Raw genomic sequence first — 11,273 nt, forward strand, 5'->3', positions numbered from 1 at the left:
GAAATCGGAAACCCGGCCCCCAAACTGCGCTCCAAGTCCTCTTGTGACTCTGGGGGTGACCTTTCCAGACTCCCTGGGAAGGTGGCGGGGTGGTCCTCAGAGCCCCAGCGGAGTCGGAGACACCCGGACCATCCGCCGCGTTCCCAGAAGCCGCTGTCCCTGCGCCACCCGGAGAGGCCCGTGCAGCGGCCGCTTCCCGGGCCGCTGCGGCAAAGGCTGGGCGACCGCGCCCTCCCCCCGCGGTGATTCATCCCGCCCCCTCCCTCTCCTCCCTCCTCCCTCCCTAGGCCGCCGCCGCCGTCGCTGCAGTGCGCAGGAGACGGCGGTCCGCGCCCGAGCGCGCCCGAGCCGAAGCGGGACCTGGGTCGGTGCACCTAGCGGATGTGCCCGGCTGTGCGCGCCAGCGCAGCAGCCCGAGCAGCGGCCGCCGCCCGCGCGGCGGGGATGCCCGGACGCCGGGCCCCGGGGCTGGGCCCCCGGCGGTAACCGGAGCGGGGGGGCCGCGCCCCCCCTCTTCCCCCCTCGCCGGTCCCAGAGCCGCAGCTGCTGCGCCCGCGCGCTCCCGGGGACATTCTAACCGCCGCCGGGTCCCGCCGCCTCTCGCCCCGCTATTAATACCGGCGGCCCGGGAGGGGGGCGCAGCACGCGCCGCGCAGCCATGGGGAGGCTGCTGGCCTTAGTGGTCGGCGCGGCACTGGGTGAGTGCACAGGGGGCGCGCGCGGCCGGGGGCACCGCGGGGTCGCTTGGTGGGGCGGCGGGAGTGGCGCTCGGGACTCGGAGCAGCCGCGCGAGGGCCGCCCCCGGCCCAACCCCGGGCCCCGCCAAGTCAGCTTCAGAAGTTGTGCGCGCGGGAGCCGGGCTTGGGGAGGGCGGTGGAGGTGCGGGTGGGCTCCAGCGGGCGGGGGCCGGGCTGGCACAGCCTCGCGGCTGCAGGCGCCCAGCCGGGGGCGAGAAAACGCGGAGTCAGCTGCTCCCGTAGCCCCGCAGGCTGCAATGTGACACCCACAGCCGCGGGAGGGGGGTGGGGGGAAGGCGGCGCCCGGAGACTGGGACAGGAAAGACGGAGGGACAGGGAGAGATGGAGACGGGAGGAAGGGGGCGAGAGACAGAGAAGGACTCAGAGCGCACCTGAGTGGTCCGCTGGGAGGCTGGGGACGTGGGGGTCAAGGGGGAGACGGAGACAGAGAGAGGGGTATTGGAGACAGAGAGAGAGAAAGAAAAAGAAAGAGAGTTAAGAGACTGAGCGCGATAGAGAAAGGGAAACTTGAGAGAGGCAGGAGATGGAGAGAAGAGAGAGGGAGATGGGGGTGCCCGTGAACACCGGGAGAGAATCTGGCATGGAGTTTTAAAAGGGATAGACGTGGAAAGGTGGAAAGGGATTAGGAGAGGTCTCCTTCTGAGCCCAGAGAGTGGACACAAAGTGGAGGGACCTTCAGAGAGACCCCTGAGAGGGACAAAGATGGGAGGGACTGAGACAGAGGCCCTCAGGGAGTCTGAAAGGGACCGCAGCAGGGGCGGATGGATGAGAAGTCCTGAGGATCAGGAGACAAGGACAGCACAGGGCTGCAGCAGAAGAGACACCGCGTTAGCTACAGAGTGCTGGGAGGCAGGAAGGAGGTGCCAGGTAAGAGAGTGAAGGAATTCTAAGACTGGAATTCCATGGGGTGCAAAGGCCCTGGGGCAGGAGAGAGCTCAGGAAAGCTTTGAGTAGTGGATGGGGTTGGGGTGGGAAGAGCTCTAGAGGCGAGGACCCTGGGGAAGAGGGGATGATGGAAGCAGGAGAGGCTGGGGAGGGGATGGCTCACACAGGGGCTTGTGGGGCTGGGAAGAGGGGCTGAGTGTGGATCAGCCCCAATTCCAGTGCCCACCTCCCCAGAATCCCCCACCCCCAGACCTTCTTTTCTCCCAACCCGTTTCTCCTGGAGCTAGCTGGTTTTGCAATTTAATGGTGAAAACGACTGCCACCTTGAACTTCTAACTTAGCTGGAAGTGTCATTCTACCACCTAGGTGCTTGGGTTCCTCCAGCAAGGGACTTTCTGAGGAAGGGGCACTCGGGTAGCAAAAAGTCTGAGTTACTGGCAACGTTGACAGTCCCTATGGGGCCTCCCATGTACAAGGCCCTACCTAATGTATGAAAATGGGCCCAGCCAATGCTGGAAGCAGAGGACCATTTCTTTCAACAAGAGAGAGGGAAACTGAGACCCAGAGACGAATGACTTGCTGAGGTCACACAGTGAGTGACAGGGCTTAGCCTGGCATCCAGTCCCATCTGCTGGTAATCATTGAGGGGGGAACAGATGGTTTGTGAGGGGTCTGGCATTGCTTAGGGCAATGGGTGCCTCTGCCTGACCTGAGCCTGCTGTCCCCACAGTGTCCTCAGCCTGGGGGGGCTGCGTGGAGGTGGACTCGGAGACCGAGGCCGTGTATGGGATGACCTTCAAAATTCTTTGCATCTCCTGCAAGCGCCGCAGCGAGACCACCGCTGAGACCTTCACCGAGTGGACCTTCCGCCAGAAGGGCACTGAGGAGTTTGTCAAGGTGTGCGGGTGCCGGGCACGGGTGTGGGATGGCGGGAATCCGCGTGTGGGAGGCAGTGGGGCTGGATCTCAGGGAGGGGGCTTGTTTGTTTGTTTTAATAATATGCTGTGATTGCTGACCTGGATTCAGATTCTGGCTCTGCCAGTGGCCTGCTGGTGACCTTGGCCAAATCAGTGAGCCTCTCTGAAAGTCAGTTTCCTCCTCAGTAAAGATGGGGTGGCAGTGGTCTCTAGCCCATAGGTTTGCGTGAGGACCGAATGCATTGACGCACCTGGCACATGGTTGGCACGAAATAAATGTCAATGGACTTATTTGGCACCAGCAAACAATGTCTCGGATAGTCATTACAGAGGGAAGACAGAACTTTTTTCTTTTTTTTTTAACCTCCTTTGAAATACGTGTGTATTTTGCATTACATATGGGAGAGGGAACCATAAACTTCGATGACATGCTGGAGAATTGGGGTCTCCAGCTGCGAGGATCAGACTGCCCTGTCCCTGCTGGAGGAGTGTATCTGGTGGCTGGGAAAGAACTGCAGAGAATGATGGCCTAGAGGCCAGATGGGGCTTGAGAGGATGACTGAGGAACGTGTGTGTGCACATGTGCATCTCGGCTGGAGGCAAAAGCGGGGTCTGGATGACTCCAGGCATGATCCTAGCCCCCGCCCCCCACCCCTGTGCCCTCTCTGCCTGAGGTCAAGGCGTCTGAGCCCATCTATGTACCATCTGTGTCTGTGGGTGTCACGGCAGGGGAGAGAATCAGGGTCAGGTGAGGGAAGAGAGGCCCAGGCAGCGACACCTCCCCCTCCCTGGCTACCCCTAGATCCTGCGCTATGAGAATGAGGTGTTGCAGCTGGAGGAGGACGAGCGCTTCGAGGGCCGCGTGGTGTGGAACGGCAGCCGGGGCACCAAGGACCTGCAGGATCTGTCTATCTTCATCACCAACGTCACCTACAACCACTCGGGCGACTACGAGTGCCACGTCTACCGCCTGCTCTTCTTCGAAAACTACGAGCACAACACCAGCGTTGTCAAGAAGATCCACATTGAGGTAGTGGACAAAGGTGAGTTGGGCGCTGCCTGCCCCTTTGCCGTCACCCACCGGCGAGCCAGATGGAGGGACAGATGGCAGGTAGCGGACAGGACAGGCTGGCTCTGTGCCTGGCCAGCCATCCGCCCACAGCAGCGGCCTGGGGGAAGAGGGGAGCAGCCTCTCCCGCCCACTCCAGCTCTGGCCTCTGTTTCCCTCCAGCCCACGGAGAGGTCAAAGCATGCATCTCCCCCACAGATGCTCCGGGTACAGAACCCAGCTGTCACCTGTGCTGCATGATCTCTGGCAGGTGCCTTCTGTCTCTGAGCCAAAGGGTTGTCCTGGGCTCGCCCAGGATAATAATCTGATGTGTTTCTCGGGGTGTAGTTTGAGCCATTATTCCATCACGGGCGTCATGAGGATTGAGCAACTGCAGGCACATGCCCGGCTTCCAGAAGAGCCTTGCACGTGGTGGTGAGGGTGGCGGTTCTTACTGTTTGAGTAACTCAGCCCTGCTGCCCTCTGTCGTGATGAGACAAGAGAGCGTGCCACCTAGAGCAGAGTTCCGCACACCCCTCTGCACTCCTGCCACAGGGGAGCCGCGCTGGCCTGCAGAGTCTCACTCAACACCTCTGAGGCGGGCCCAGGGGTCCTTTCTAAAACTCTCAGGTGAGGCAGTGTGGGGCCACAGGTGTGGGGCCCACCCTCTGAGCAGCAAGGATCTACAGCGCTTTCGGATGTCTCATCATTTTGCCTCAGCTGCCCTGGACTCCTTGTTTGAGGGAGGTCCACCCCTTCTCTGAACCATCTTCTGCTCAGCATCAATTGCAATTGTCCAGGGCCCTGTGGCCACTGGCTTAGAGGCAGGGAGATAGCCCAGGTTTGAACCAGCTACAAGCCGTGGCAGGAAGGTCTCTCGGGGCCACGGCACACACATCCTCATGGGCAACATGCACTGCCCGTCTTTTCCGTGAGATGGATGCCGGCCTCAGTGTCTTACAAGGAGTTCCTTAGTGAATCCTCTCCCCGCCCTCGGGGTAGGGGCTCTTCCTATCCCCATTTTACAGATGAGAAAACCACGGTTCAGGGAGGGAAAGTTATGTGGCCAAAGTCATGTGATTGGGAGCTGGACTTGAACCCAGAGGAGCTTGGGTGACTGTGTTTCCGTTCTTGGCATGATTCACTGTACTCTGTGATCAGCCAGAGCCTGTGGGTTTCTTTTTATAATGAGCATTTTTACGTTTATTGTCAAAGCGGTGTAGCCAAATGCAATTCAGCAGGCATGTCTGAGCCACTCTGGTGTTCGTCATGCTGCTGGGGGGTGGGGGTCAGCTGCGGACGTGGACGATGGAGCCCTACCCGCGGAGTTGCTGTGACAAAGACGCCCCCGGTACTGGGGCTTTACAAAACCTGTTATTGCTCTTGCAAATCTGTAGAGGTGAGATGGGAGAGGGTGGGAGGCCCCAGGGCACTGTTCAGCCACCTAGGTGCTTTCCATCTTGTTATTGGCAATTGGCCAGGGTGTTGTGTCCTCTGTACACCATGACCCAGTAGAGCCTCTCTCTTTTTTTTTTTTTAATTTACATTTTTATTTTTTGATACAGAGTTTTGCTCTTGGTGCCCAGGCTGGAGTGCAATGGCGTGATCTCGGCTCACTGCAACCTCCACCTCCCGGGTTCAAGTGATTCTCCTGCTTCGGCCTCCCGAGTAGCTGGGATTACAGGCATGCGCCACCATGCCCAGCTAATTTTTGTATTTTTAGTAGAGATGGGGTTTCCCCACATTGGCCAGGCTGGTCTCGAACTCGTGACCTTAGGTGATGATCCACCTGCCTTGGCCTCCCAAAGTGCTGGGATTACAGGCATGAGCCACTGCACCCGGCCTGAGCCTCTCTTTTTTAGGATTGTCCACTGTTATCACACTACATCCCAGAGCCCGTATTTTTACCAGCATTTACCGTTGTATGCAGTTCCTTATGTTGGCCCTGCAGAGTTTGTTTTCTGTACTATCCACCCAGTTCTAGTGTTTTTTACCCACCATATGTAGTATTGCCTTTTAAACATCACCCACTATATTATAGTATTTTATATTACCCACTATAGTATATTTTATATTACACAATATATTATACTATCATAATATTGCCAAACACAGCAGTTTTTTGTTTTTTGTTAAAGAGAGACCAAGTCTCACTCTGTTGCCCAGGCTGGGATACTGTGGCATAATCATAGCCCACTGCAGCCTCAAACTCCCCAAATCCAGCGATCCTCCTGCTTGAGCCTCCCAAGTAGCTGGGACTACAGGTGTGAGTCACTGTGCCCAGCTATATATATATATATATATATATATATATATGTCTTTTTTTTGTAGAGACTGGATCTTGCTATGTTGCCCAGGATGGTCTTGAACTCCTGGCCTCAAACAATCTTCTCTCATTGGCCGCCGTAAGTGCTGGGATTACAGGAGTGAGCCTCCACACCTGGCCTGCAGTATTTTTATTATAATCCATCATGCTAGAGTATTTTTAACATTCCCCACCATGGTGGGTATTTTTATTATCCACCATGCTGTGCTATAGTATTTTAAAAATCAATCCTATTGTAGCATTTAAAAATATTCCATTCTATACTATACTATATTCATCATCACCCCTGATACTACAGTATTTTTAACATGGCTCACTGTGCTACTGTATTTTTTCATTACCCACAATACCACAATATTATTTGTTAGCACTGCCTGCCATTCCTTATTATTATTATTTTTGTGATGGAGTCTCGCTCTGTCACCCAGGCAGGCTGGAGTGCAGTGGCACAATCTCGGCTCACCGCACCTCCCGGGCTCAAGCGATTCTCCTGCCTCAGCCTCCCAAGTAGGTGGGATTACAGGTGCACTCCACCATGCCCAGCTAATTTTTGTACTTGTAGTAGAGACGGGGTTTTACCATGTTGGCCAGGCTGGTCTCGAACTCCTGACCTCAGGTGATCACCCGCCTCAGCCTCCCAAAGTGCTGTGATTACAGGTGTGAGCTACTGTGCCCGGCCTATTATTATTATTATTATTTTGAGTCAGAGTCTCACTCTGTCGCCTAGACTGGAGTGCAGTGGCACGATCTTGGCTCATTGCAGCCTTTACCTCCCGAGTTCAAGCGATTCTCCTGCCTCAGCCTTCGAAGTAGCTGGGATTACGGGTGCATGCCACCATGCCTGGCTAATTCTTTTTTATTTTTAGTACAGATGGGGTTTCGCTATGTAGACCAGGCTGGTCTTGAACTCCTGGCCTCCATTGATTCACCCACCTTGGCCTCCCAAAATGCTGGGATGACACATGGGAGCCACCACACTGACCTTTTTATTATTTTTATCCACCATCTCGCTGCAGTTTCAATATTGCCTATCAACCTCTATTGCCTCCTGGTAATGACCCCTGAGGAACGAGCCATGTCATTTCCATAGGAGGAGGCGACGGGTCATGGTGGTGAGAACTTCACTGACCTGGAAGAGGTGGAGAAGATGCTGGGAAGCTGCTGGGGGCTGCCCACTGGTGGTAGGAGCAGGCAGATGGGGACCCATGGGGACAGTAATCCTATTTTGGATCCACACAACATGAGTGGAAAATGCCTTGAGGCGCAGCAGTGTCTGAGGCGGGTGAGAAATCCGGCCTGCAGAGTCGCGGCTGGCCTTCAGATCTGCGGGCTGCCTGTGAGATGCCATGTTACCTAAACCCATTTGGGCACTGAGTTCCAGGAGCGGGGGCATGAATTCCGATGATGGGGCTTTATCCGGTGTGCATCCAGCTCAGAGTGGTTCCTGAGGCCAGCCACTGTGGGCAGCCAGGATGCGCTCGTCCTTGAGGTTTTCGGAGGCATCAAGGAGATGGTTGGATAAGAATTTAGCACAGAGCTTGACTGACAGCAGGTGCCCACTACATGAGACACACTAATAATGTCTGTGGAGGCCGGGTGCAGTGGCTCATGCCTGTCATCCCAGCACTTTGGTGGGAAGATTTCTTGAGGCCAGGAGTTCAAGACCAGCCTGAGCAACACAGCGAGACCTCATCTCTACCAAAAAAAAAAAAAAAAAAAGGAAAAAATTCACGGAGCCTGGTGGTGCACACTTGTAGTCCCCACTGCTCAGGAGGCTGAGGCAGGAGATGGCTTGAGCTCAGGAGTTCCAGGCTGCAGTGAGCTATGACTGCATCACTGCGCTCCAGCCTGGGCAATAGAGCAAGACCCTGTCTCTTATAAAAATAAAGAAGTCTGTTGAAAAGAATGAATGAAGGAAGGAAGGAAGGAATGAGAAGGAAACCCTGTCCCAGCTCCTCCCACAGGGAAGCTGGGGCAGGCAGGGGGAGCATCCAGCCCCACTCCCTCCCTCACTCTGGCCCAGAAAGCACTGGTGCCATCTGCACAGGGTGGAGCCACAGAAAGTGCCCCACTCGCAGCAGAGGGAGGCCATTTGAGGACAGCAGGGAAAATGGGATCTCAGCCATCCAGGAGGGGGCCAGAGATGTGGGATGGACACCTAGGAAATCCAGCCGAGGACACCAGAGTGGCTTTTGACTCTGGTCCCCTGGCTGAACGCGTTCCCTTTACAGTTTAAATTTAGGCTCAAGGAGAAGCTGGCAATTGGCGAGGCCAGTGCTGTAGAGAGAATGTAGAGTTTCCGGAAAATAGCCAGCACTTCAGCAGTGCTGACTATGTGCTCATCCAAGCATGTTACGGATGTTAACTCATTTCCTCTCCCAGCAACCCTGTGAGAGGGTCTGTGTATTCCCACCTCCATTTTACAGAGGCTCAGAGGGGTGCAGTCCTTTGCCTGAGGTCACACAGCTAGTAAGAGGCAGAGCCGGGATTTGAACCCTGGCAGTCTGGCTCCAGAGCCTGTTAACCACTAGGCTTTACTGCCCCAGTTATAATAACATTCATAAAAGTGAACCTTCATTGAATGCTATTTATAGATCAAGCACTATTCTAATGATTTTAAAGCATATTTAATTCTCACAGCACTCTGATGAAGGAAGTATTAATTGTACAATTGAAGAAACAGAGGCGGCTGGGCGCGGTGGCTCAAGCCTGTAATCCCAGCACTTTGGGAGGCCGAGACGGGCGGATCACGAGGTCGGGAGATCAAGACCATCCTGGCTAATATGGTGAAACCCCGTCTCTACTAAAAAATACAAAAAACTAGCCGGGCGAGGTGGCGGGCGCCTGTAGTCCCAGCTACTCGGGAGGCTGAGGCAGGAGAATGGAGTAAACCCGGGAGGCGGAGCTTGCAGTGAGCTGAGATCCAGCCACTGCACTCCAGCCTGGGCGACAGAGCGAGACTCCGTCTCAAAAAAAAAAAAAAGAGGCCCAGAGACACTGAGTCACTTGCCCAAGGTCACACAGCTGGCCAGTGGCAGAGCCAGCCTTTGAACCAGAGCCTTCTGGTTGCAGAGCTACGGCTTTTAGGCACTGTGCTGAGGGCCTCTGGAATAACACAGATGTGCCCTCGAGTTACACAGGGAGGCAGGTTGAGGGTGACGCCCACCAGGCCCACCCAAGGCTGGGCATTAATAATCACAGTGCATACACCAGGCCCAGGGAGGTCAAGCCACTTGCCCAAGCTCACACAGCAAGCTCACAGCACACTCAGGCTGTCATGCAGTCTGGGCTACCCCCTTAACCCTGCCTGGCCCCTGCAGCCAACAGAGACATGGCATCCATCGTGTCTGAGATCATGATGTATGTGCTCATCGTCGTGTTGACCATATGGCTCGTGGCAGAGATGGTTTACTGCTACAAGAAGATCGCTGCCGCCACGGAGACTGCTGCACAAGAGAACGCGTGAGTGGGGTGGCTGCGAGGAGTGAGGGCACACAGGGCAGCTTCGCACTTGCCAGAGAGGAACACCCGGAGCCAGGCGGGGAGGAGGCAGTGGAGCGGCCCAGGGCGCCATCTCTCAGCACCGCCCAGAGGGGAGCGCTCCCTGTCAGACATGGGATAGGGGTGTCAGACCCAGTCCCTTCCTCCCTCAAACCCAGGAGCCCAGGCTCCCAGCCAGATTCCTCAAAGACCCTGAGGAGTCCACCCGTAGCCCCTTCCTCTAACTAAGGAGCCCTGTGTACTTGGGGTGGAGCCCGCTACCTTCCCCCATCGCCTGGGGGTTGGGTCGGTCTGATAATGGGGTCACTGTATACCTGGCCTTTCCCCCACAGCTCGGAATACCTGGCCATCACCTCCGAAAGCAAAGAGAACTGCACGGGCGTCCAGGTGGCCGAATAGCCCCAGTAAGGCGGATGCGCGGGCAGAGGAGAAGGGGATTGGGAGGGGCCGAAGTCCCCCAGGTCCCTAATTCCCCCTCTCTTGTTCCCCTTCAGGCCCTGGGCCCCGCCTCAAGGAAGAGCCAGCCCTAATGGGGACTCTCCAGGCACCGCCTGCGCCCAGTGTGGGGGTGGCCACTCCTGGGCCCCGGAAAGCCTGAGTCCTGCCGACGGAGCCGCTGGGGTGGGAGGGGCAGGGGGATTGGCTCGCACCCCCGCCTTGGCCTCCTCCAGCTCCTGCCCCGCCGGCCGCGCACCGCCATGCATGATGGGTAAAGCAATACTGCCGCTGCCCCCACCCTGCTTCTGCTGCCTGTTTGGGGAGGGGGGCGGTGAGGTGGGGGCAGCGGCCCCGCACCCCTCCTCCTTGCTGATTTGCACACATTGGCCGCTTCAGACCTGCACTTCTGGGGCCAGCCCCTCCCCGCCTCCTCCCTGCCCGGCGGCAGGGATCGCGATGATGGGCTGGAGCAGTCTGGGGCAGGGGGTTCTGGGACCCACTTCGACTCCCCTTCCCCGGCATCATTTCCTCTCCCGCTTCCTCCGGCTGGACCTGGGGTCCCCCCTCCCTGTAATGCACTCCTGCCCCGGCCCAACCTCGCCCTCTCTCACCAGCCTTGAACTGTGGCCACCTAGAAAGGGGCCCTTTCAGCCTCGTCTCTCTTTACAGAAGTAGTTTTGTTCATGAAATAAAGACTCTTGGACTTGATGCATAGTTTCGAGTGTGAGCCCCGTCACCTTCCCCCCATCCCCGTCCCCGAATCCTAGAGCCCGCTTTCCAGGGACCCTACCCGAGGGCCCACAGGTGAAGACACTAATGTCTGATCCGTGTCGGGGTTGGGGGAGCCATTCGCTCGGCGGGGACCATGAGGGGTGAGGGAGAGTAGAACGGAGCCAGGAAGCGAGGGGGTGCTGTGGAGGGAAGAGAATGGAGGCAGATGCTGGGGTGCAGGGGTGGCATGGGGTGTGCGGTGTGCCCAGCAGTGTGGGTCTCTGGAGAGATGGGCGCTGGAGAGAAGGAGAGGGAAGGAGAGACAGGTATGGATGGAAAAGCAGAGGAAGCCAGGCTAAACCAGCGTGTCCCAGTGAGGGGCCCTGGGCTGAGTGGAGGAAATGGGTGCGGTGGAGATGGGTTTGGCTGGGCACAGCGGGCACGTGTGGGTAAGCGGGTGGGGCCGGTTTTGCGGGAGGCCTATCTGGAGCAAGCAGCCGAGGCTGACTGTGTCCGGCGTGTGGTTGAGCACGGGCAGGTGTCTGGCAGTGACCCTGCGCGTCTGGTGTTTACCTGGCCCTGGGTCTGACGTGGACCGCGCCTGGCTGCTGGCGGGACAGTGTGTTATCTGCCTGCGGACGCTTCCGGCCACTTGGCCTGGGCCTCTGCCCTTAGCGCTGTGTTTTCCG

At 57.1% G+C, this 11,273-nt stretch overlaps 1 protein-coding gene and 1 long non-coding RNA gene across 2 annotated transcripts; one reads left to right on the top strand and one right to left on the bottom strand.

Annotated features, from left to right (window-relative positions):
• The first annotated feature begins 302 nt into the window (after positions 1–302).
• On the top strand, positions 303–10,581 carry SCN1B (sodium voltage-gated channel beta subunit 1). Its single transcript, XM_050768828.1, has 6 exons — positions 303–698; positions 2,374–2,540; positions 3,363–3,603; positions 9,255–9,396; positions 9,768–9,839; positions 9,930–10,581. The coding sequence occupies exons 1-5, from the start codon at positions 659–661 to the stop codon at positions 9,832–9,834; spliced, it is 657 nt and encodes a 218-aa protein (XP_050624785.1). The 5' UTR covers positions 303–658; the 3' UTR covers positions 9,835–9,839; positions 9,930–10,581.
• Positions 9,329–11,249, bottom strand: LOC126941958 (uncharacterized). The gene is made up of 2 exons (XR_007721472.1): positions 11,158–11,249; positions 9,329–9,538 (listed from the first exon to the last, which is right to left on the bottom strand). It is a non-coding gene; the product is annotated as an uncharacterized LOC126941958 (long non-coding RNA).
• Positions 11,250–11,273: the final 24 nt, after the last annotated feature.

Source organism: Macaca thibetana, chromosome 19, assembly GCF_024542745.1.
Source record: "Macaca thibetana thibetana isolate TM-01 chromosome 19, ASM2454274v1, whole genome shotgun sequence".
Classification (NCBI taxonomy): Eukaryota; Metazoa; Chordata; class Mammalia; order Primates; family Cercopithecidae; genus Macaca; species Macaca thibetana.